Source organism: Stomoxys calcitrans, chromosome 1, assembly GCF_963082655.1.
Source record: "Stomoxys calcitrans chromosome 1, idStoCalc2.1, whole genome shotgun sequence".
NCBI lineage: Eukaryota > Metazoa > Arthropoda > Insecta > Diptera > Muscidae > Stomoxys > Stomoxys calcitrans.
In genome coordinates, this window is record NC_081552.1 from 267,660,527 (window position 1) to 267,688,436 (window position 27,910).

Genomic DNA, 27,910 nt, shown 5'->3' on the forward strand with positions numbered 1-27,910 from the left:
AAATATGTTCATGGTAATGGGTGTTGGTCCGGCCGTGCGCTTTTAATTGTTTTTGATCAGTTGGACAAAATTAAATAAAACAAAAATTGTTTAAAATAAAAATAAATTTATTTTTAAATAATATAAAGTACTTTGTTTTTATTACACAATTAAAAATATATAAACATTTTTCACATTTTGTAGTTTTGTTAAATATTACACAAATGAAGATAATCATAAAAACAAAAACTAAAAAATAAAATACAAAACCAAAACACATGGAATCACAAAAATTATATATATATATATAATATATGTATGTATATGCATGTGTGTGTGCATGTAATTGTGTATGTACTGGATAAACAAAACGAAAAATTTTCAACATAATTCTGTTGTTCGGCTAACATACGCCCGCACACACACACACATAGACAAAATAAAATTAAATTAAAACAAGACTTAAGATTCATAACAGATTGCACTTTACATTGTTGTTGGTTTTTATATGTTAAATAGTTTTAGTTTAAGTTTTTTTTTTGTTTTGTTTTGTTTTGTAATTTATGTTTAGTTTTTCTTTGCTTTGCTTTCTTGCATTTCGTATTGAATCGAGTGTAAATTACAGGCAGTGTAGGGCAGTTGTTTCTCTCGTATCCTTGGCTTTGTGGCACCTTAAACATGCCATCATCTCAGGCCAGTGACCAGTGCCAAGGACATGAGGGCAATGTACAAAAGTATGCTACTATTATTTAATTATTTATAAACAATAAACAAAAAAAAAAAAAACAATTTACTATTAAATAAATGTACAAAAAATCATTATCATTGCATAACATACACAAGAAGAAATAAAAATTCCAAAAAAATAAAAAAAAAAATTAAAAGTTTTGAAAGTATTTGTAGCAAAAAAAAAAAGACAAACTATTGAAACTATTTTCGTTGCAGTTGCACGAGGGCAGTGTTAAGGTGATTAGCAAGAATTTCCAAAAAAGAATTCCCAAAGTCTATTGTTTTGAACGGTTTGTTTTGTTGTGTGTTTGAGGGACAGTTTTGCAAGTACATAGACGTGTTGTAGCTAGCTATACGTAGTTGGTAACACAAAATATTGGACTAAAAAATTAAGTTTTCTCTTTTGTTTCGTTTCGTTTTTTTTTTACACAGTTTTGATTTGTTTCTATTTTTGTTCTTTTTTTTCTTATTTTTGTGTAACGTTCACTTAGCTTTGCTAAATTATAAAGAAAAATATTACAAAAAGTATATATTGTTGTTGTTGTTTTTTTTTAACTTGATAGATAGCTCCTTCTTTGATAGATAGCTCCAAAATAGGGGAGTCGATGTAGTTAGCAGACAGCTGCAATTTATTTTTTTTTTTTGGTATTTAACAAATTAAGATTTTTTTTGGTTTAAGGTTTGGACGGGTAATGAAGGTGGCAGGGTTTAGGCTAATTTTTGAAAAAAAAAATAATAAATATGCAAATTACACAGATTTTCTATGCCTAATTTAACGTTTAATTCAAATTTCGTTAATTCCAAATTTATCTCTTTCAGAAAAGCTTTTATTGAAAGTAAATTCACAAAACTTAGCAAAAACTAGCAAAAACCACCAACTTTTTGTCACTCGATTTGTTCGCCAATTCCTCAAAATCATCCTATATAAAATCAGCTGATTTCAATGAATCGGAGGACAAAAAGTTGTTGGTTTTGGCAGTTTTACTTAAATTTGAAGGAAAAAAAAAAATTTTAATCTCAAACGTAAAAAAAAAATAAGTAAAAAGGCGTTAAGTTCGGCTGGGCCGTACTTTGTATACCCACCACCTCGGGTATTTATGTAAACCACCTTTCATCAAAATTCGGTGAAAATTTCATACCTTATGTCCCATAGCAGTTTTTTTGAAGTATGTTCCGATTTGGACCAAATACTAATAAGTATAGTAGCTATATCTAAAAATAAACCGATCCGAACCATATACGACACGGATGTCGAAATGCCTAACATAAGTCACTGTGTCAAATTTCAGCGAAATCGGATTAGAAATGCGTCTTTTATGGGGCTAAGACTTTAAATTGAGATATCGGTCTACATGGCAGCTATATCCAAATCTGGACCGATTTGGTTCTAGTTGTCGAAGAGCCTAACACAAAGCACAGTCCCAAATTTCGGCGAAATCGGACAATAAATGTGCCTTTTATGGCCCCAAAACCTTAAATCGAGAGATCGGTCTATATGGCAGCTATATTTAAATCTAGGCCAATTTAAAGAAGGGCGTCGAAGAGCCTAACTAAACTCACTGTCCCAAATTTCAGCGACATCGGACAGTAAATGAGTCTTTTATGGCCCCAAAACCTTAAACCGAGAAATCGGTCTATATGGCAACTATATCCAAACCTGAACCGATCAGGGCCAAATTGAAGAAAGATGTCGAAGGGCCTAACAGAACTCACTGTCCCAAATTTCAGCGACATCGGACAATAAATGAGCCTTTTATGGCCCCAAAATCTTAAATCGGGAGATCGGTCTATATGGCAACTATATCCAAATCTGGAGCGATTTGAGCCAAATTGAAGAAAGATGTCGAAGGGCCTAAGAGAACTTACTGTCCCAAATTTCAGCAAAATTGGATAATAAATGCGCCTTTTATGGGTTCAAAACCTTAAATCGAGAAATCGGTCTATATGACAGCTATAACTAAATCTGGCCCGATCTGGGCCAAATAGACGAAGGATGTCGAAGGGCCTAACACAACTGAATGTCCACAATTTCAACAAAATCGGATAATAAATGTGGCTTTTATAGGCCTAGAACCCTAAAGCGGAGGATCGGTATATATGGTAGCTATATCCAAATCTGAACCGATCTGAGCAAAATTGACGAAGGATGTCGACTGATCTAACGCAACTCACTGTTCTAAATTTAAGAAAATTCTGATAATAAATGTGGCTTTTATGGTCCTAAGACGCTAAATCGCAGGATCGGTCTATATGACAGTTATATCCAAATCTGGACCGATCTGAGCAAAATTGACGAAGGATCGAAGGGCCTAACACAACGCACTGTCCCAAATTTCAACAAAATCGGAAAATAAATGTGGTTTTTATGGGTCTAAGACCCTAAATAGGAGGATCGGTCTATATGGCAGCTATAACGAAATCTGAACCGATGTGGGCCAAATTGACGAAGAATGTCGAAGAGCCCAACACAACTCACTGTCCCAAATTTCGGCAAAATCGGATAATAAATGTGGCTTTTATGGCCCCAAAACCTTAAATCGAGAGATCGGTCTATATGGAAGCTATATCCAAATTGAAGAAGGATGTCGAAGGGTCTAACACAACTCACTGTCCCAAATTTTGGCAAAATCGGATAATAAATGTAGCTTTTAAGGGCCTAAGACCGAAAATCAAAGGATTGGTCTATATGGAAGCTATATCCAAATCTGGACCGATCTGAGTCAAATTGACGAAGGATGTCGAAGGGCCTAACACAATTCACTGTCCAAAATTTCATCAAAATCGGACAATAAATGAGGCTTTTATGGGCCTATGACCCTAAATCGGCAGATCCGTCTATATGGGGGCTATATCAAGATATAGTCCGATATAGCCCATTTTCGAACTTAATGAACCAAATATATATATATATATATATATATATATATATATGTATATATATATATTTTTTTTTTTTAAAGGGTGAATATACCCCCATCCTTCGGTGGTGGGTATAAAAATTATTTGATTTCCTTATCAGTTTATTGGGATTTTTTTCAAGTTAAAAAAAAAACCAAAGAAATTGGAAGTACACACATTTATATGCATCTCCGAAACAGCATTCGGCCCAGAGTGTGCAAGTGTCCCCCGACGGATCTTCTTACTTGGCCCCTAAGAGCTCGCAGATCGAAGAATAACCTCCTGACGCGGGTGAAGATCAGAACCGCATATAGAGAGAAACAAGTCGAACGTTTCATTCTTATCCTCTTCAAGACAGCTTATACAATAATCATTAAGCTCGAATAGTAACTTGAAGTGCTTTACTATTCGTTCCCGCTTGCGTATTTTATTTGGCAGTATGAAAGAGCACATGGGAGAGTGGGAGTGATTTAATGGATCGATTATAAATGGCAACCCAACTTCAGATGCGTTGCCAACGGCCTAATTTTGTTACAACAATGTTCGAATTTCTTAGTAGCTGAAGTAAAAAAATACTGATTATGCATGAAATTGACAAAAATTTCCAACTTTATACTAATTTTTTACTTCGTGGTTTATCTTCTGGCAACGCAAGTTGCAATCCATAATCGACCCATAAGTTAAAGCTCAATGTTTAAAGAACTCATATGGCGTCGCGTAGAGCAACACCACTTAGGTTAGTTTGCCCCATAACACTATGAACATACACCTAAGCCAGTAATCGGCTTGTTGTGCGCTCTAAAAACTATAAAGTAACCTCTAAAAAGAAAATTTTAAGTTAGGAATTCCGTGCTACTTACAAAATCCTTAATTGTTTTCAATACCACTCCCCTAAGTTGGTTCATGTCTGATATTGTGTCTCCACCCAAGTACCACCACTTAGGAGCTAAGTTAAACATGGTCTTAAAACGAATAAACATTGCCAGCATTTAGTAATGGAATGGAAAGGCATAGAAATTTCGAAGCCTGGTGTTCAGGCTCACAGGCGGCCAGAAATCATGTTGAATGATCGGTAAGGACTATTGCCTCAGTTTGTCGAATGAACGGTTTTTTGACTATAAATTATGGCGATTATCAAAAATGTTAAAAAAAAATGCTTGCGTTAGCATGTTCAATCCTAGCGAGAGCCTCAAAACATTTAGTACTCACCTAAAAACATTTCTACAGAAGGGGTTTCTCTCTGCGGCACGCTTTTCTGAGGTTCCTTGCCATTGAACTAATCCTTGTATCATTGATACAAGAGAAGTCTCAATGTTTACAATCATTAAAGAAATGGAAGTCATTCGCGTCCTTTTGTTTTATGGCAGAATAGGAGAGTGAACAAAATGCAGAGAATTTGCCAATTGAGAGTCGGCAAATTCTGCTGGAGGGGGTTTTTTTTTTAGCAGCAAACTGTTGCTTCAAATAGGTGTTTCATAAAAAGCTGCTGCTCACATCCAAATACTTTCCAGCTAGAAGTTAATGTCCATATTATCTGCGCTCTTAAATGCATCCAAGGCATGGGCACTTACGTAAGCAGATAAAACAGCATTTAAGGCCTAAACAGAATGAGCGCATTGAGTTTTGTTTTTGACCGTTGCGTTGCAAAAACGCAACTATGCACACAAATCCCTCAAAAGTGACGCAGAAGAGTTAACAAATTTTCAACTTTGACGCTTGAAAGCGAGCGTCATTCTGTGCTGCCACACGTGTGGCAAAGTTAAGATTTGTTTAACTTTTGCGATTGAAATTTTGACATTTGTTAGCAGAGTTGCATTGCATCAACGAGACGCTTCTCAACGCGTTCTTTCTCTATGATACGACGAACCGTGAGCTGTATGAAATGTACACCATCATCAATGTTGGTGAGTGTCTACGTTCAATGGCTCAAAAGCATATGCAAGAAGGTGCTTCACTCCACTTGCCGGTTCCGGGAAACGATAAAAATAAAAAGAGGAGGAAGATATGACGAAATTTAGTCAAAATTGCGGTTCTGCGATGAAAATATAAAGAGGAGGAAGATATCACGAAATTTAGTAAAAATAGCAGTTCTGCAGGAGGAGATCCGGGCGATCACGGAATGCGCAAGGTTGTCTGATACTAACGCAAGGAGATCGAGTGTGAACATTTTAACGGATTGTAAAATGACCATAAAATGGAGGCCACCGTAGCGCAGAGGTTAGCATATCCGCCTATGACGCTGAACGCCTGGGTTCGAATCCTGGCGAGACCATCAAATCACGGCCGTGAGGTTGTCTGATACTTAAGCGAGAAGATCGAGTGTGAACATCTTAACGGACTGTAAAATGACCATAAAATGTAGGCCACCGTAGCGCAGAGGTAAGCATGCCCGCCTATAATGCCTGAACGCCTGGGTTCAAATCCTGGCTAGACCATTAGAAAAATTTTCCGAGGTGGTTTCCCCTCCTAGTGCTGGCAACATTTTTTGAGGTAATATGCCATGTAAAACTTCTCTCCATTGAGGTGTCGCACTGCGGCACGCCGTTCGAACTCGGCTATAAAAAGGAGGCCCCTTATCATTGAGCTTAAACTTGAAGCGGTCTGCACTCATTGATAAGTGAGAAGTTTGCCCCTGTTCCTTAGAGGAATGTTCACGGGCAAAATTTGCATCGTTTGCATTGCTTAACTTAAAAGAGAAAAGCTAAACAAATTGGTATGCAGTAGCAGGGTTTTATATGGAAAAATCTATTGTTTAACGAGTAAGATATCGTTAACTAAGATACAGACATTTATTTGATGTTCACTCTAACTGAAATAAATAAATGGGAGAATTTACAATAGCTTTCAAGTATTTGGATTTTGATTTATCGATTTGAAAATATGGCAATTTAGCAAATTTTTAATATGAAATTTTCAAATATGTCGATTATTGTCAAAAAGAGGCAAGAGAATATCGTAATTTTGCTGTTATCGCATGACATTGATAACATATAATCTATTATCGATATCATGCCACATACTTGTATGAGGCATGATTTTTAATAGCAAATTTTTAATATGAAATTTTCAAATATGTCGATTATTTTCAAATAGGGCTAAGAGAATATCATCATTTTGCTGTTATCGCATGACATTGATAACATATAATCTATTATCGATACAATGCCACATACTTGTATGGGGGGGGGGGGGGGGTATTGGCCACATAGCAAATTTTTAATAAGAAATTTTCAAATATGTCGACTATTGTCAGAAAGGGGTAGGAGAATATCATTATTTTGGTGTTAGCACATGACATAACATAACATGACGATAACATATAATATATTATCGATATCATGTTACATACTTGTATGGGGGAAGGGTATCGGCAACATAGCAAATTTGTAATATGAAATTTTCAATTGTGTCGATTATTGTCAAAAATGGCTAAGAGAAAATCATCATTTTGCTGTTATCGCATGACATCTAATATATAATCTGTTATCGATATCATAAAGGGTTTCGATTTTTGACAATCCTCCCTTTGGGAGCTAGGTCGTCCAGCTGTATAGAACCAATACTTGATGGAACGTATAGTATTTATTCACCATGGTTGTTTACCACTTCTTCCTTGTTTTCTTATTTCGATACGTGCTCATCTCTGCCCCACTTCAATTACCACGCTCCTAGTTCTGTGTGGTGATTTAATTTGTTTTTTTTTTTTTAATATTTGGATTGGCTTATCACATTTATGTGTAACATTTAATGAGAGATCATATATATAGAAAAAAAAACTTTAAGAAAAAATACAAAACTATGAGAAATAACAAATATTTAAAGTATTTTTCATTTGTAAGTGACAACAAATGCTGTTCTTTGATGTTGGTGATTATGGAAGCGTCTGTAATTTTGGAAGACTTTTTTTGTAAGGAGGGAGCTTTTCAATAAAAAAAATCCCTAATTTGTTAAATACCCAAAAAAAGCAAAAACAACCACACGCTCACCTACTCTCTCTCTCTCTCTCTCTCTTTCTCACTTCAAGAGAGGGGCGGGGGTTTTGGTTTCTCATGATCATACTTGTAGTTTGAACATAAAACGTTTGAGTTTTGTTTAAATTATTATTGCATAGTTCTCTGGTTGTTTTGCCTTAATTAACAAGAAACAAAAAAAAAAAATTGTTTCCATTTTTAAAAAATAAACAAAAAAGAAGTTACTAAAAATTCAATTATTGTAGTATTACACATATGTATTATTATATTAATATTATTATCAAAAAAAAAAAAAATCAACATTTTCAAGTTTACTTTAGGTTGTTCTGTTTTTTGTTTTTTTTTCTCGAATTAAAAAATAAGCAACAAAAACAAAAAATATGATACAAATTGATTGTTTGATTTAAAAATAATTCATCGTACAGCAAAAGTGGTTGTTCTTTTTACACTCGGTGAAAGACTAAAAAAAAACAATAAAATTAAAAGATAAAACACACATACATATATGTATGAGAAATAAAATACAGAGTAGAGTAAAAATTATGCTAAACAGCTACAAATAGAATAGAATATTTCTACTATTAATAATAATAATTCTAATTATGATAATGGTAATTGTAATGGTAATAATAATGATAATAATAATAATAATAATAATAATAATAGTAATAATAGTGGTAATAGAATAAATCTTAAACGTTATTAACAATTATATATCAATTAATTAATCCATACTAATAGTTATAGTAATAATAATAATGATAATAGAAAACTGTATGTAATTACAACACTATATCCAACATATCCCTTATGAAACTACGATGCATCATCATACCGTCATATCTTGGATATGATCCTGCTTTTGTCTTGTATAGTAAATATATGTATGTATGTTATGTATTTTCTTGAAAATATTTCTAAATCGATTAATTTACACAATTTTAGTTGATTTGCCTATTCTGCATACAAGAGTGCAGAATAAATTAGACTTAACCAATGTGGGTTTTAGTTGATAACGATAATTTCTTTGTTTGTTTTTGTAAGCCAATAGCACAGCTTGTGAAGAACAAAGGTAAACAATTGCGTTTTTTTTTTCTCTCCAATTTTTGGCCTTGCAAAGGAAAAACGAAAACACTACTATACCGAAAATTAAAAAAAAAAGAATAATAATTTTACAATTACGAAAAAGAGTTGTGAATTTGTTCACATTTTACTTTTATAAAGTTAACACATATAGGTTGTTAGGGTTATTTTGTTTTGTTTGATGTTGGTTTTCCTTTTTTGCTTTCATGTTCAAGGACACGCTTATCCTCATACAGCTTACCCAACCTTCCCGATGGCGCAGGGTTGGGGAAAAATCTTAAGCTCGGCTTCAATTCAATTTTTCCCAAAGTTTCCCGGAACCTAGAAACGCCCACTGTTGTGATGCTCTCTATGTATCTGATGCGATTGGGATGTGGGACTTACAGCCCTTTTATTGCTATGGTACTCTGTCGTTATGTAGTCCATGGTATCTGCATTACTTTGCTAAGCCAGTTGGCTGCCTTCTCTAGTGGGACTCTTCCTTGGTGTCGTTGGGGACAAAAGTCGAAACGTTTCCTAGCTTCTTATGATCCAATTAACAATCTCTATACACGATACTTTTCTGTTTAAACAAGGGTAACAATTTCGCTTATGCGTGAATGACTCAAAGCGCATATATTTCCCTTGCAGCTATGCATCATCTTCCAAGGCATAAAAGCGTGTATCCAAATGCTGGAAATCTGGTGAAGAAGAGAGACAGAAAAATTGAGATATGCATAAGTATTAATTTTTCATTTTATAATGAAATCTACGACCTACTTTTCAAATAAAAACTGATAGTTATTCGCACTAACGAGAGAAAGTTAAAGTCGGTTGAGTCCCTATATTTAATCCGAGATTTTCTACTTACAAGCTAATACACAAACAACATAAAGCACTTTACCCTTGAGATTAATTTGTATCCCCACCTATTACCGTCAGAGAAAGATTCTTGCAAAAAGAAAGCTGAAACACATAACAATAAAAAACAAGTAAAAAGGCATTAAGTTCGGCCGGGCCGAACTTTGGATAACCCCCACCTCGGGTGTATATGCAAACCCCCATTTCGCCACAATCTGCTGAAAATTGAATAACTTATGCACCCAAATGCAATACGGACATTGTGTGGTCTAATAAATATAAGTCACTGTTGCATTGTGTATTTAAAATTTCAGCGAAATCGGATAAAAATTAAAGCTTTTATAGGCTTCAGACCCTTAATAGGCAGATTGCTTTGTATGGAAGCTATATCTAAATATTGTCCAATACAAACCATATTTGGGTCGGACGTCGGGAGACCTAAAACTCCCACTGTTTCAAATTTTAATGAAATCGGGTAATAAATAGAGCTTTTATGGGCTTCAGACCCTTTATCGGCGGATCGGTCTATATGGCAGCTATATCTAAATATAGACCGATCTAATCCATATTTAGGTCAGATGTCGGGAGGCTTAAAATAACTCACTTTTGCGAATTTCAGTTAAATCGGATGAAAAATAAAGCTTTTATGGTCTTCAGACCTTTTATCTGGAGATCGGTCTATATGGCAGCTATATCTAAATATAGACCGATCTGTACCATATTTTTGTCGGATGTAGAGAAGCTTAAAACTGTGCACTATTCCAAATTTCAGCGAAATCGGATAAATAATAAAGCTTTTATGGCCTTCAGACCCCTAATCGGGAGAACGGTCTATATGACAGCTATATCTAAATATTATCCGATCTGAACCATATTAGGACCAGATGTCGGGAGGCTTAAAATAACCCAAATATTTAAAAATTCAGCGAAATCGGGTAATAAATAAAGCTTTTATGGTCTACAGACCCTTTATCGGGAGATCGGTCTATATGGTAGCTATATCTAAATATAGTCCGATCTGAACCATATTTGGATCAGATGTCGGGAGGCTTGAAATAACCCAATATTTTAAATTTCAGTGAAATGGGGTAATAAATAAAGCTTTTATGGTCTTCAGACCCTTTATCGGGAGATCGGTCTGTATGGCTGCTATATCTAAGTATGGTCCGATCTGAACCATATTTGGGTCAGTTGTCGGGAAGCCTTTAACTACTCAATGTTTCAAATTTCAACAAAATCGGATAAAAAATAGAGCTTTTGTGGGCATTAGACCCTTTATCGGGAGATCGGTCTATATAGCAGCTATATCCAAATATGGTCCGACTTGGCCCGTTCAAGAACTTAACCAGCGTGCATCAAAAAGATGTATCTGTGATAAATTTCAGCTCAATATCTTAATTTTTGAAGGCTCTAGAGTGATTACAACAGACGGACGGACAGACACACGGACATCGTCAAATCGTCTTAGAATTTTACGATCCGAAATATATATACTTTGTAGGGTCGGAAATTGATATTTCGATGTGTTGCAAGCGGAATGAATATACCCCCTATTCTACGGTGGTGGGTATAAAAAACAGAAGATTTTTCGAAATTATTTTATGCTAGACATTTTATTAAAATCACCTTGCAATCTATAGTCTACATCGATTAGGGATGGACAGACATGACATTTCAAGTTCATATAGCGCAATGCGTCAGTCTGAATGTCTGTCGAAGTCTCTATATTGTTCAAACGAATGGAGCCGTCGGCTTTAAACTTGGAAAAGATTATCCCTTAACGATGAGATGTCTGAGGATTGTAAACTTGTCATATCGGTTCATACTTGCATATACGAGGTCTGATCAAAAAGGTAAAAGCATGCCAAGTTCGGCCGGGCCGAATCTAATATACCCTCCACCATAGATCGCATTTGTCGAGTTCTTTTCCCGATTTCTACTACAACAATTTTCTTTTTTTTCTACAATTATTTTCTTTTATCCTTTGTTTGACTAAAAACAAAGGATATCAAGTTATAGTCCTATTCGGACCATTATTAAATTGGCTGTTGGAGACCATAGTAGAAGTAATTGTCAAAAATTTCAGCCAATTCGAGTAAGAATTTTGCCCTTTTAAGCCTCAAGAAGTAAAATAGACAGATCGCTTTATATGGGAACTGTATCAGGCTATAGTCTATACTTGACAAGTATGCTGAAGGTAATGGGAGAAGCCGTTGTACAAAATTTCAGACAAATCGGGTAATAATTACGTCCTCTGTAGGCTCAAGAAGTCAAGATACCAGACCGGTTTATATGGCAGCTATATCAGGTTATGGATCGATTTGAACCATATTTGACACAGTTGTTAGAAGTCATAACAAAACATCTCATGCTAAATTTCTGCCAAATCGGATAAGAATTGCCCCCTCTAGTGCCTCAAGAAGTCAAAAAAGCAAGATCGGTTTATATGGCAGCTATATCAGGTTATGTTCCGATTTAAAGCATACTTGGCACAGTTGTTGGAAGTCGCAGTTTAAAACGACGTGCAAAATTTCAGTCAAATCGGATAGGAATTGCACTCTCTAGACGTTCAAGAAGTCAATACCCCTGATAGGTTTATATGACAGCTATATCAGGTTATAAACCGATTTTAACCACACTCAGCATAATTGTTGGAAGTCATAATAAAACACCTCATGCAAAATTTCAGCCACATTGAAAGAGAATTGCGCCCTCTAGAGTCTCAAGAAGTCAAGATCCAAGATGGGTTTATATGGCAGTTATCGGTTTAGATGGCAGCTATATCAAAACATGGACCGATTTGAACCATAATTAGCCCAGCTGTTGGAAGTGATACCGAAACACAACGTGCAAAATTTCATTCAAATCGGATGAGAATTGCGCCCTCTAGTGCCTCAAGAAGTCAAGACCCCAGATAGGTTTATATGACAGCTATATCAAGTTATAGACCGATTTCAACTATACTCAACACAATTGTTGGAAGTCATAATAAAACACCTCATGCAAAATTTCAGTCAAATCGAAAGAGAATTGCGCCCTCTAGAGGCTCAAGAAGTCAAGATCCAAGATGGGTTTATATGGCAGTTATATCAAAACATGGATCGATTCGGCCCATTTACAATCCCAACCGACCTAGGCTAATAAGAAGTATTTGTGCAAAATTTCGAGCTTTACTCTTTCGAAAGTTAGGGTGCTTTCGACAAACAGACGGATGGACGGAAATGGTTAGATCGACTTAAAATGACATGACGATCAAGAATATATATAATTTATGGTGTCTTAGACGCATATTTCGAGGTGTTACAAACAGAATGACGAGGGTATAAAAATATGCCATTACAGATAACTCTTTGGAATTTGAAGTGGTTAGAGCTGAGGTGCTATCGAGACCATACCCTAACGTTGGCAAGGCCCTAAAGTTGGTCACCTGGGCATTTTGGAAAATGGTTCGTGCTGCCAAATCTTCATTTGTGGTCCGATTCCTAAAATACTTTTTTTGCTCGATAGTGCTCAAAAATTCTTACAAAAGTCTACTTGAGGTATGCAATATCTATACTGGCTTCAGGAATAATCAATTTTTATACCCACCACCGAAGGATGGGGGTATATTCATTTTGTCATTCCGTTTGCAACACATCGAAATATCCATTTCCGACCCTAGAGAGTATATATATTCTTGATCAGCGTAAAAATCTAAGACGATCTAGACATGTCCGTCCGTCTCTCTATTGAAATCACGCTACAGTCTTTAAAAATAGAGATATTGATCTGAAACTTTGCACAGATTCTTTTTTTGTCCTTAAGCAGGTTAAGTTTGGAAATGGCCTTTATCGGACTATATGTTGATATAGACCCCATATAGACTGATCGACCGATTTAGGGTCTTAGGCCCATAAAAGCCACACTTATTATCCGACTTTGCTGATTCTTTCTTTAATTTGGCCCAGTTCGGTCCAGATTTGGATATAGCTGCCATATAGACCGATCGGCCGATTTAGGGTCTTAGGCCCATAAAAGCCACATTTATTATCCGATTTTGCTGAAATTTGGGACAGTGAGTTGTGTTAAGCCCTTCGACATCTTTCTTTAATTTGGCCCAGATCGGTAGAGATTTGGATATAGCTGCCATATAGACCGATCCGCCGATTTAGGGTCTTAGGCCCATAAAAGACGCATTTATTGTCCGATTTCGCCAACATTTGGGACAGTGAGTTGTGTTAGGCCCTACGAAGTCTTTCTTCAATTTGGCCCAGATGTGTCCAGATTTAGATATAGCTGCCATAAAAGCCACATTTGTTATCCGATTTTGACAAAATTTGGGAAAGTGAGTTGTGTTAGCCCCTGCGACATCCTTCTTCAATTTGGCTCAGATCGGTTCAAATTTGGATATAGCTGCCATATAGACCGATCTCTCGATTTAAGGTCTTGCGCCCATAAAAGGCGCATTTATTGTCCGATGTCGACGAAATTTGGGACAGTGAGTTGTGATTGGCACTTCGACATGCTTGGATAAAGCTGCCATATAGAACGATCCTCTGATTTAGGGTCTTAGGCCCATAAAAGCCACATTTATTATCCGATTTTGCCAAAATTTGGGACAGTGTGTTGTGTTAGCCCCTGCGACAGCCTTCTTCAATTTGGCTCAGATCGGTTCAGATTTGGATATAGCTGCCATATCAATTAATGGACAAATTTCGTGCGACTAAACTTTGAGTACTCTTTGTCCCTCAACTTATTTTAGGAAAGTCGTTCGTATAAAATGATAACATATGTAATTGTATAAACCCTTCTGTTTTTTTTAGTGAACAGTGTTTGCTGTTAGTAGTCTTTGTTGCCTATGAAAAGCTTTATTGCAAATTCAAAAAGTATTTTGTGACACACCAAAATGACTCCATGTTACAATTGTCAACTTACCATTTAGGGGATCGTTGTTGGGGCGGCCGATACAAAATTTTTATTTGAAAAAAAAAATTGTGGTCTAAAGTTGACTGGGAATCGATTGAAACAGTGTTGGTTGGTTGTTTTCTGTCGCTTCCTTTTCATTCCTATTCTTTCGCTTGCTCGATTTCTCCGTTTGACTATGGATGGGATGGTTTTACTTGACTTGGGTCTTTGGGACTGCGCTATTTGAAATACCATCGCTTTTTCATCATTAAACACCATTACAATCGATTTCCACAATATCCTTGGGGACATCCACGAATTGATAGACCAAACGCTGGCCATCGACCTTGGCCAGAATGCCTCTTTGATAGTAGTAACGCAAGGCTCGACCCATGGTCTCGTAGTTCATGTCGGGCTTGTTCTTGTGCATGCCCCATAGGCGTGACACGGCCTTGGAGTCGACCAGCTTAAAGACGCCCTTTTCGCGGTTCGTCCACTTTATGAAACGTGGACAATATTCGCGATCCTGCAACAGCTTGAGTAGAAACTCCCACAGATATGTGGTGGAGCCTTCGCGGCTACGTCGCTTTACACCCATCTCGATTTTGGGCTTGCGGGGCTTTTTCACTTTGCGCTGCTGGAATCCACCCAATTCTAGCATATAGGAGAGATCATAGTTCACACTTGACGTGGCCGGTTGTATGACGCTCTGCTGATGCGTTAGTACGCCATTGGACGAGAGGACGCCGTTGCTGGTCGAGCCAACAGTGGGATTTGACACGGAGGAATGCTGCTGGTGTGAATGCAAAGCATGCTGTTGATGTGGATGTAGGGAATGATGCGAACCCAAGCCGACCGTTGCACGAGGCGGAGAGGGTGTGGTAAAATAGGGCGCACCACCGTACGAGCCATTGGGCGCCGTTGAGCTGCAGGAGACATTGCTATTACCAATTGGACCGTTGCTGGATGGATTACCGCCACCCCCGCCGCCATTTGTTGCCAGGGGTAAATAATAATTTTCGGCCACTGCAAAGATACGAAACCAAATGGTATAAGTCTAAGTTGAAGTGTTTTTATAATGAATTGAAATGAATAGTTTTTCCAACCAATGATGTATCTCCTGTAATGCTTATAAAAAATAAATTACATGCTCCCTCTTAAAACAAGTAAACAAGAGTTAAGTTCTCCCAAACTGAGTCTTGAGTAGCCACCAAAATTCGGCCAGACCCAATCGTGGACAAATTGTGGCTTCTAAGGGCTCACCAATTCATATATGGGGATTGCTTTGTATGGGGCTATACAAATTTTTGGACCTATCGCGCCGGGATTTGGTGCGAGCGCTAGAAGGTATGAACTACTTACTTTACATACCGAACTTTAGTAAAATCAGACAAGAAACAACAACAGACAATGGAACCATTCCATAACATTAGCTATTCCCAACTAGAACCCACATCAATAAGAAGTGACTGTGCAAATTTGCAGGATTATACCTCTACTCCTTCGACCGCAACGCAAACTTTCGAAGGAGTAAAGCTGGCAGCTTGAAATTTTGCACAAATACTTCTTATTAGTGTAGGTCGGTTGGGATTGTAAATGGGCCATCTCGGTCTATATTTTGATATAGCTGCCATATAAACAGATCTTGACTTCTTGCGCCTCTGAAAGGCGCAATTCTCGTCTGATTTGACTGAAATTTTGCACGACGTGTTTTGTTATGATATCCAACAACTGTGCTAAGTATGGTTCAAATCCGTCTATAACCATATAAACTGATCTTGGGTCTTGACTTCTTGGGCCTCTAGAGGGCGCAATTCTTATCCGATTTGGCTGCAATTGTGCACGACGTCTTTTGTTAAGATATTCAACAACTGTGCCAAGTATAGTTTAAATCGGTCCATAACCTGATATAGCTGCCATGTAAACCTATCTTGGGTCTTGACTTCTTGGGCCTCTAGAGGGCGCAATTCGTATCCGATTTGGCTGCAATTTTGCATGACGTATTTTATTATGCCTTTCAACAACTGTGCCAAGTATGGTGCAAATCGGTGCATAACCTGATATAGCTGCCATATAAACCGATCTTGGGTCTTGACTTCTTGAGCCTCTAGAGGGCGCAACTATTTTCCGATTTGCCTGAAATTTTGTACGATGGATCCTCCCAATGCCGTCAACATACGTGTTTATTATGATCTGAATCGGTCTTTAGCCTGATACAGCTCCCATATAAATCGATCTCCCTATTTTACTTCTTGAGCCCCCAAAGAGGGCCCAAAAGGTCTCCAACGTTTATCGCTCTAATAGCAGAGCTAATCTTTTCTAAGAAGAGATGCCGGGAAAAGAACTCGACAAATTCGATCCATGGTGGAGGGTATATAAGTTTCGGCCCGGCTGAACTTCGCACGCTTTTATTTTTGGTTTGGTCTGTTTTAGCAAAAATTTGGTATGTAGAGTAAAATTATGCTCAGGTAGAAGGAATGTGAAGTAAAACATGGAAAGTTTTTTCGAAAATACTAGAAAAGAAAATCCTTCGAGTTCTCAAAATGCAAAGTTGAAACCCCAATATGATTAAATTCTTTAGTTACCCCAGATGGTCCTAAAAATGGTCGAAAAGTTGTGTAAGCCATCCGAGGATTGAGGTTTCTACCGCCATTTTACTAAACAAATTAATAAACTCCCTCTTAAGTTGTATATGGATCGGACATTAAATGCACCCATTATGGGCCTATAACCATTAAATCTGGATTTTTTTACATTACAGTTGTATCCAAAAATGGTTTGAACTCGAGCACAAGAATTTTGATGGGCCTAATACCATTCACTTCTTCAAATTTCAGAAAATCGGAAAACAAGTGCCCTAAATTAGATGATCGGTCTATATAGCAGCTATATCTAGATATATAGGCCGTTCAAGAACTTAGTCAGAATATGGATAAGAATACCTTATAAATAGAATTGCATGTTTGTAGCTTATAAATAGAACATCCCATATCCAAACATGCGTATGAGTATTATTAAAAAATATCTTATTTGTTGATCATACGCTATGGGAGCCATGGTAAAATAACAAGCCGTGTATTTATACCCTACACCACTACTGTGGTACAGGGTATAATAGATTTGTGAATTTGTTTGAAACGCTAAGAAGGAGAAGGGCTAGCTAGACCCATCGATAAGTATACGGATCGGCTTAGAATTACTTCCTGATTCGATTTAGCTATGTCCGTCTGTCCGTGTATTCTTGTAATCAAGGTACAGGTCGCATTTGTTATCCGATTTTCACAAAATTTTGTATAAGAGTCTTTTTTGGTCTAAGGACGAACGCTATTGATTTTGAAAGAAATCGGTTCAGATTAAGATATAGCTCCCATATATATCTTTCATCCGATATACACTTATAAAGCTGTAGGGGCCACAATTTTGGTGCGATCCTTACAAAATTTGGCACTAAGTGTTTTTTTTGACGTCCCAATATGTGATCATAAATTCATTGTAATGGGTTCAGATTAAGATATAGCTCCCATATATATGTTTCATCCGATGTGCCCTTTAAAAGCTGTAGGAGACACAATTTTGGTGCAATCTCTACCAAAGTGGCACAAAGTGTTTTTTTTGACGTCCCAATATGTGTGTAAAATTTCATCTAAATCGGTTCAGATTTTGATATAGCTCCCATATATAACTTTCGTCCGATTTGACTTTTTAAGGCTGTAGAAGGCACAATTTTGGTCCGATCTTTACAAAATTTGGCACGAAGTTCTTTTTGTGACGTCCCAACATGTGTGCAAAGTTCCATCATAATCGGATCAGATTTATATATAGCTCCAAAATATATCTTTCATCCGATATGACCTTTTAAAGCTGTAGGAGCCACAATTTTGGTGCGATCCTTACAAAATTTGGCATGAAGTGTTTTTGTGACGTCCCAATATGTGTGCAAAATTGCATCATAATCGGATCAGATTTATATATTGCTTCCATTTATATCTTTCATCCGATATGGCCTTTTAAGGCTGTAGTAGCCACAATTTTGGTCCCATCCTTACAAAATTTGGCATGGAGCGTTTTATTCAACGTCCTCATATGTGTGCAAAGTTTCACAAAAATCGGTCCAGATTTAGATATAGCTCCCATATATATTTTTCATCAGATGTGTCCTATTAAAGCTGTAGAAGCCACAATTTTGGTCCGATTCTTACAAAGTTTGGCGCGAAGTGTTTTTGTGACGTCGCACCATGTGTGCAAAATTTCATCTAAATCGGTTCAGATTTTGATATAGCTCCCATATATAACTTTCGTCCGATTTGACTTTTTAAGGCTGTAGAAGGCACAATTTTGGTCCGATCTTTACAAAATTTGGCACGAAGTTCTTTTTGTGACGTCCCAACATGTGTGCAAAGTTCCATCATAATCGGATCAGATTTATATATAGCTCCAAAATATATCTTTCATCCGATATGACCTTTTAAAGCTGTAGGAGCCACAATTTTGGTGCGATCCTTACAAAATTTGACACAAAGTGGTTTTTTCGACGTCCCAATATGTGACCAAAAATTCATTGAAATCGGTTCAGATTAAGATATAGCTCCCATATATATGTTTCATCCGATGTGCCCTTTTAAAGCCCTTTTAAAGCCAAATTTGGCATGAAATGTTTCGTGTAACGTTCCAATATGTGTGCAAAATTTCATCATAATCGGTTCAGATTTTGATATAGCTCCCATAAATAACTTTCGTCCGATTTGACCTATTAAGGCTGTAGAAGGCACAATTTTGGTCCCATCCTTACAAAAATCGGATCAGATTTATATGTAGCTCCCATATATATTTATCATCCGATATGGTCTTTCAGGCTGTAGTAGCCACAATTGTGGTCCCATTCTTACAAAATTTGGCATGGAGCGTTTTATTCAACGTCTCCATATGTATGCAAAGTTCCAAAAAAGCGGTCCAGATTTAGATATAGCTCCCATATATATCATACATCCGATATGGCCTTTTAAGGCTGTAGAAACCACAATTTTGGTCCGATCTCTACAAAATTTTTCATGAGATGGTTTGATTGACATCCCAATACGTGTGCAAAATTTCATCAAAATCGATTCAGATAAAACTCCCATATATATATATTTTATGCGTTTCGACTTTTTTTAAGACTGTAGAAGCCACAATTTTCATACCATCGTAAGGAAATCGTATAAGGTTCTATTCGATATTTTAATAGGTATGCAAAATTAAAGTTAGCCTAAATTTTGATACAAGTGCTATTTATTAAAAGTATTACGTATACTCGGTGGTGTAGGGTATTATATAGTCGGCTTCGCCCGACTTTTGCCTTTCCTTACTGGCTTTATTTTTTTCAATGAGAATGGAACAAATGAAAACTATGAAAATGCTAAAAAAATATTTGGACCAAACAAACTGAGGAACACATCACACATCTCGGAAGAGGTATCATACGAAATTAATTATAATTATTATTATTATAATATCTATACTAAGTGCATTTGTTTGTAACACCCAGAAGGAAGACAGATGGACCCTTTGTTAAGTATAGCGACCGATCGACTCAGAATATCTCTCTGATTCGATTTTGCTATGTCCGTCTGTCCATCTATCCATGCTTATTTGTGTACAAAGTACATGTCCCAATTTCCATCCGTATCATCTTCAAATTTGGCACAGGCATCTTAGAGACGAAGCCTATTGAGATATGTCCGTCTGTCCGTCTATCCATACTAATTTGTGTTCTAAGTAACTGTCCCAATTTCCATCTGTATCATCTTCAAATTTGGCACAGGCATGTTAGAGACAAAGCCTATTGATAGGAAGAAATCGATTCAGATTTGGCTATAGCTCCCATATGTATGTATCGCCCGATTTTCATTTCTAGAGCCTTTGAAAGAGCATTTACTCACCGATCTTTTCAAAATTTTGCACAAAGCTAAATTCAGCGAAATTGGATCAGATTTGGATATAACAAACACATTCCACCTCGCTTCGAAGCATAACTACATGTCACATATTTGTATGTTGTTAACCTTTTGGTGGGGAAGAAAAATCCTTCCGTTCTAAGGTTGACGGGTGAGGGAAGTCCTACTGAGATGAGACATATTCCTTTATAACATGAATTCCTTAAGGAAAAGAGGGTATTTTTGACTAATGACTGAGCCCACGTCAATGATTCAAACACATTTATCATAAAAAATAAAACATTATTTTAATTGCCAACATGCGATCGTTGTTTATTCTAAAATACCTTATGGTCGGAAATTTAAGATTCGCTTTTCCATATTATTCCAGTTTTTCTCACGATGCTTTATGGTATGTTTTTTAATTGCTGTTTTTTTTTTTGCAATTTTAATTGTGAATTCTTATTTGCAATTTGAATCCAACATTGGCATTGTTTATCTTAGTGAATCAAAAAAAAGATATTCTATTTCATAGATGATCTTAAGTCAAATTTTATTTAATTATCATGCCTTGTGCTGAAATTTAAGAATATCCCCTTGCAAGGTACACCCTCATTGTGCGCTTCTCAGTAAAAAAGGAGAATAATCAAGTGGTTCTTTGTTTGTACAACAGTTCGACTTGTGTGACAAGTACTTCCCTTGCTGTCCGTCATAGTGTCAAACATTTCTCTCTCAAAAATACACCACATTCCCTGCTCACCTTAAACGAACAACAAACGCAACAACGTGTCATGTATACAACAAATTCTGTTGATAAAATTCTGATAGAAGGAAAACGAGCGGATAACCAACAATTGCTGTCGACTGCTTTTGCTGCAGCGATGCATATGTGGCATGCATGTATGACTGGCTAACAGATATCGCAGATTGCTGTTGTTGTTTGTTTGTCATATATTTGTACCATTGGATGTAGCACATGTTTAAAGCTTTGCATTGTATCGTACATATGAAATAATACATTTGTATGCACATACATGCGTACATACATATGTATTTGTTTGTACATTTCTCGTTTTGTTGGTTTACATCCGGCGTCAAAATTAACGAGGAATGTTACAAAATATACTGCAATAAAAATAAAAGTGTTTTTGCAATTCTCGCGCACAACAGCGTCGACGACATAACGTTCATGCTCATCGGTCACAGCAACAGAAATTTGTTTTTGTTGCTATTGTACACGTTCGCTCTTAAAACCAGAATGCACTGCTGCCCGCAGATCCAACCACACTACACTAGTACACACTCTCATGAAAAGTGCGAGAGGTAAAGCAGTAACAAGAGGGGGCTAAGGCCTGGCTACTCGCACAGTCAGAGAGCTCCCTCAAATTAGTTATCTTTAGACATATGGTGTGGAATTGGCAAATATGTACTTAAAAACTCTGGAATTAAATTGCACTCATGCTACTATTCACAGCATTCCAATATGCAGGGGTACGTACATTCAAAGAAAAAGCTACGTCCCAAGTAAGTTAGGGTTAAAGCTGTAAATATATGCTAGCGAGTTTAGCTAGACCTTACTATAAACACGCTTAAGCAAAGAGTTGCTTACCTCCCAACGGCCTCCCCCAGTCTACTTTTAGACTCATCAAATGCACTCAAAGAGCCAAAATACAAATGCATTGCTTCGTCTGCCCATGCAGATGGTGCTCTTTTAAGCACTCTTTCTCTCTCTCTCTCAGCCTCTCAAAATTTAATTTTTTTGTGCGATAGCCATAGTGTGTGCGTGTGTGTTTGTGTTTGTGTTATTGGGGAATACTCATTTGGCGGTGTGTGTTGAAATGCTCCAAAGCAAACATGGGAATGAAGGCGCTGCGAGATGACTGCCTGTCGACTATCGTTTCGCTTTGGCTGGCTGTTGTGTGTAAAACAGAAGAGAGTTGCATGTGGTTGTGACCTTCAGAATTTGTGCAAAGGCAATGTGTCGATGACCACAGATTCATACGTTTATACATAGAAATAATCGACGTACATACAACAACAACTCTACGTTTGTATGTTTCGTTCAAAGAAAACAAAATACCAAAAAAAAGCAAACACAAACAACGGGCAGTAGGAGACGCAGTAGCGGCAGCTGCAGCAGCAGCAACAACAACAAAAGCTCATTGGTTGGTTGGTTGCTTGCTTGCTTGTTGAGTGCAGCAGTAAAGTCGATTATTTTGCCAGAACCGGAGTAGCACAAACGTACTCACTCCTGATTTTGCAGTACCAGCATATGAGTGTATCTTTAGAATTCTATACAAATGTTGGCGATTATGAACAGCAGCAACAACAGCAATAACGACAATAAATAGGCAAAAGAAAAAAAAAAGAAAAGAAAAGATGCTAAACAAATACATTTTGTGCATTTAATTCTTGTTTGCTTGCCTCTATGCATGTTTGTTTGCATGTAGTATGTTGGGTTGGTCGGTCTGTCAGTCGGTGTGTATGTCTTAAATCGCCGTCTTCTTTACGTTCATTAGTTTGCTTTCTTATTATAATCGCATTAGTTTTGTTGGAGACTTTAGCAATGTGTTTTTGCCTTTGTTTTTGTTTTGTTAGCTAGAGTTTAAGTTATGCACATGAGTTGATGAATGTATAGATTGATGATGACGGCCTGACTACCACTCACAAAAGGTCTCTGCCATTTAAATGCATTTTCGCATATTGAGAAGGGCTGAATTGATTTGCTCTTTAAAATCTAATGCCAAGAAGTAGAAAAAAAACAATAAGAAACCCCTGTGAAGAAATGGGAAGAGGTATTCTTTCAAATATTCTTCCTTATTTTTTTAAGTTGATGTTGGCTTTTGTAAGGGTTAGTACTTTGTGTAAAGAAAAAGTTTTACTGTGGTGGTGTAGGGTACAACAATTTGGGTTAAGTCTGGCGGGGGTTTATACCCACGATGTTTGGGCAACATGTGCTGTCGTTTTGGCGTTCAAAGCCATCCTCACGACTTCTAAACGATGCACAAAGACCATGTGTATACCCTGGAAACAATTGTGGGTATAATTGCAAATTTGGCCATTAAGGTTCAATTAAGGAACAACGGCAAATTTCTCACATATCAATGAGTGCTGTCCAATTCAAATTTACGTTTTATAGCCGAGTCCGAATGGCCTATCGCAGTGCAACACCTAGAGAGAAGTTTTTACAAGGCAAAGTACTTCACAAATATCGCCAGCATTAGGAGGGGTAAACACCGCAGAAAAATGTTTGCTGATTTTCTCGCTAGGATTCGAACCCAAGCGTTCAGCGTCATATGCGGACATGCTAACCTCTGCGCTACGATGGCATCTTACGATGGGAAAATAAATCCTCGCTACATTAAAACGCACCATAGCGCAGAGGTTAGCATGGCCGCCTATGACGCTGAACGCCTGGGTTCGAATCCTGCCGAGACTTCTCTCCAAAGAGGTGTCGCACTGCGGCACGCCTTTTGAACTCGCCTATAAAGAGGAGGCCCCTTATCATTGAGCTCAACTTGAATGTTCATGGGCAAAATTTGCATTTACATTAAATCACACATGCATTGGAAAAATGGCCTAGCCGGCAGGACAAAGTATCGAACCTAGTATTCTATGCATTTCGTAGAGGAACTGTCGCAATTTCTCCGTGATGAATACAACCTACCAATGTACGACCGTCGAAGCGCTTGCACCTAAAGATTTCTGATGATGACTCCGTCTAACGGCAGCATTTTAATAGTGAAGAATCTCCGAGCCATTCCGCAGTAAAAGAGATTTTAGTCAATGAAGATATTCTAAGCAAACAATACCAGAACATCAAAACCAAATGAGGCAATCGTTTAGATATTCAAGAGTGATCTTAAAATGTATGGACCACTATACGCTAGCGAAGAATATCGGTGTCGTATGAACGACAGGAGGCCATCGTAGCGCAGAGGTTAGCATGTCCGCCTATGACGCTGAACGCCTGGGTTCGAATCCTGGCGGGATCATCAGAAAAAATTTTTCAGCGGTGGCTTTCCCTTCCCAATGCTGGCAACATTTGTAAAACTTTTCTCCAAAGAGGTGTCGCACTGCGGCACGCCGTTCGGACTCGGCTATAAAAAGGAGGCCCCTTATCATTGAGCTTAAGCTTGAATGCACTCATTGATAAGTGAGGAGTTTGCCTTGCCTGTTCCTTAGTGGAATGTTCATGGGCAAAATTTGTAATTTGTATGAACGACATGACGTAAGAGGTAAACAGGGTAATTGACACGAAATGTTACCAAGTTCACACTAGTATATCTGCCAAACTAGAAGAGACATCAGCATAATTTTTGTCTTTTAACAGCTTCTGAGTTGATTTAAAAGGAAATAAACTTGTGATGGAGTTCAATCGTAATACTGTGATTGTGTTGTATTTGGCTGGAAAGTGACAACCGGGGTACTAAAACACTTTAAAGTGAACCAAATGTTTGTGTATCACACCAGAAATCGTAATAATGAAACTGCTAGCATTACTAAACGCCATGGTGGTGTTTCAAAAACCAAAACTGAAAAAACATCTGATTGAAGCCATAGAGGCAATGGCAAAAGATCTGCAAATATCCCGTGAAAGGATGCAACATACCTGCATTTATTGAATAACAAGCTCAAGATAAAGCCTTACATGTTTCAAATGCACACGATCTTGCTCCAAAGCAAAAAAAGTTAGACTCGAAAGAGCAAAGGAATTGCTGTGATTTCACGGACATGGTGCATTTCCGAACATGATGTTCTCTGAGGAGAACAATTTCCCAATGAAGCAATTCGTAAACTTCCAAAATGATCGTTTTTACTAAGCTAAGCGCAATTTGCGCCTACATACACCCACTCCAAGTAATTTTCCAGCTCAAGTGATGCTATGGGCATTGGCCGCCAATGGCCCCTCTCCAAACGTTTTCATGGAGCCTCAATGGAGCAATTTTACTTTATTTGGTCACGAATCATACACTGCATCTTTGACGTCCTAAGCAAGAATACATTCGAATATATCCACAATCGAATCAATCGAATATTCTTTCTAGACTTTGTTTTTTTAGTTTGCAATGATGATGTTTAAAAAACATGAAGAGCTTGTGTACTTACTTCCACGATTCCAAATATTTCTTATTTGAGAATTCTGATATAGATTGGGATGCAGAAATGTGCCATTCGCCAGATGTGATGGGTGCGTCGTACAGTGGGGTGGTAAACCGAGACGTGCCTTAAGTTCATCACTACACGGCTGGCCACCTGAGCTTGAGCTATCCACATCGGACACCCCACTATCGGCCGGACTGGGAGGAAATGAGCCTGGAATGCAACATAAAAGCCAACGAGAGAGAGGGAGAGGAAAAAAAAGTATTTTCATTAATGAATAGAAAACCACTATGATCATAGTCTTCAAGAGCAAATGTTGTTGTTAGGTGAATTGTAGCTTTGCTTTCATTACCTGTTGTACCCGCACCATAACTCCTGTGATGTGTGCTGTGGAGTGAACCACCGCTCAGCAGGTTGTGCAACAGTGGCCGGTGTGGTATATTCAATGACTGTAGATTATTGCTGCTAGGTCCTGTCAGATTGCCGCCGTGTTGTTGTAAATTAACTCCGCCACCTCCACCAGCACCGAGCGATTGCTGTTGTTGTTGCTGCTGTTGCTGCTGCTGTTGTTGGTGTTGTGTGGGCGATGTTAGAACATTTTGCTCGGTCTTAATATTAATGACAGTGGTTGATCCTGTAAACGTTGATTGATTTGCGTTCGAATGTTGTGGCGTTAATGAAGGCTGTTGTTGTTGTTGTTGCTGCTGCTGGTGCTGTTGATGTGCCGCTTGTTGCGCATGATGATGTGGTGGCAGGTGCGTGTGTAGATGAGGTCCCGGACTTGTTGATTGTTTTATAATAGGAATTTCAGTATCTGCAAAGGTAAACAAAAAAAGGCATTAGTGACATTTATTATGTAATAAAATTTTTTTGTCTTTTTTATTATATACATATGGCAAATAACCTAATTCTAGATATGTAGAAAATTAAATTTCATTTTGCCATTACGTTTGCAACACATCGAAATATCCATTTCCGACCCTATAGAGTATATATATTCTTGATCAGCGTAAAAATCTAAGACGATCTTGCCGAATCCGTCCGTCTGTCTATTGAAATCACATCAAATAAGAAAAAAAAGCAAATTTTTGCCCATGAACATTCCACTAAGGAGCAAGGGCAAACTTCTCACATATCAATGAGTGCAGTCCGATTCAAGTTTTAAGCTCAATGATCAGGGACCACCTTTTTATAGCCGAGACCGAACGGCGTGCCGCAGAGGGACACCTCTTTCGAGAGAAGTTTTATATGGCATAGTACCTTACAAAAAATTTTTTCTGATAGTCTCGCCAGGATTCGAAGCCAGGCGTTCAGCGCCATAGGCGGACATGCTAACCTCTGCGCTACGGTGGCCTCCACGCTACAGTCTTTAAAAATTGAGATATTGAGCTGATACTTTGCACAGATTCTTCTTTTGGCTATAAGCAGGTTATGTTCGAAGATGGGCTACATCTTGATATAGCCCCATATAGACCGATCCGCCGATTTAGGGTCTTAGGCCCATAAAAGCCACATTAATTCTCCGATTTTGCTCAAATTTGGGACAGTGAGTTGTGTTAGGCCAGTCGACATCCTTCTTCAATCCTTCCTTCTTCCTCGACATTTTGCTATATTATGGGAAATATCAGCTCAGATTTGGATATAGCTGCCATATATACCGATCTCTCAATATAAGGTTTTGGGACCATAAAAGGCACATTTATTGTCCGATGTCGCCGAAATTTGGGACAGGAAGTTGTGTTTGGTCCTTCGACATTCCTCTTCAAATTGGCCCAGATCGGTTCAGATTTGGATATAGCTGCCATATAGACCGATTTCCCAATATAAGGTTTTGGGCCAATAAAAGGCGCATTTATTGTCCGATGTCACCGAAATTTGGGACAAAAAGTTAAGTTGGGCCCATCGACATAGTCCTGGAATATGGGAAAGATCGGTTCAGATTTGGATATAGCTGCCATATACACCGATCTCTAAATATAAGGTTTTTGGCCCATAAAAGTCGCATTTATTGTCCGATGTCGCTGAAATTTGGGACAGAGGGTTAGGTTGGGCCCTTCGACATCCTTCTTCCAATTGGCTCAGATCGGTCCAGATTTGGGTATAGCTGCCATATAGACCGATCTCCCAATATAATGGTTTTGGGACCATAAAAGGGGCATTTATTGTCCGATGTCGCCGAAATTTGGGACAGGGAGTTAAGTGGGGCCTCTCGATATCTTCCTGGAATATGGAAAATATCGGCTCAGATTTGGATATAGCTGCCATATAGACCGATCTCCCGATATAAAGTTTTTGGCCCATAAAAGGCGCATTTATTGTCAGATGTCGCCGAAATTTGGGACAGGGAGTTAAGTGGGGCCTCTCGATATCTTCCTGGAATATGGAAAATATCGGCTCAGATTTGGATATAGCTGCCATATAGACCGATCTCCCGATATAAAGTTTTTGGCCCATAAAAGGCGCATTTATTGTCAGATGTCGCCGAAATTAGGGGCAGGGATTTAGGTTGGG

General features: G+C 37.8%; 1 protein-coding gene across 2 annotated transcripts in view; it reads right to left on the reverse strand.

Moving 5' to 3' along the window:
- Positions 1 to 7,604: 7,604 nt before the first annotated feature.
- The window catches only part of LOC106090063 (ecdysone-induced protein 74EF), a 230,804-nt gene continuing 210,498 nt past the window's right edge, over positions 7,605 to 27,910 (reverse strand). For both annotated transcript variants that reach the window (XM_059360390.1, XM_059360389.1), the window contains 4 exons: positions 25,752 to 26,213; positions 25,406 to 25,612; positions 14,415 to 15,410; positions 7,605 to 9,340 (listed from right to left, as the gene is read on the reverse strand). In XM_059360390.1, coding sequence (XP_059216373.1) covers positions 14,653 to 15,410; positions 25,406 to 25,612; positions 25,752 to 26,213 — 1,427 coding nt within the window. In that variant the 3' untranslated portion in view covers positions 7,605 to 9,340; positions 14,415 to 14,652. The remainder of the gene's footprint in view (positions 9,341 to 14,414; positions 15,411 to 25,405; positions 25,613 to 25,751; positions 26,214 to 27,910) is intronic.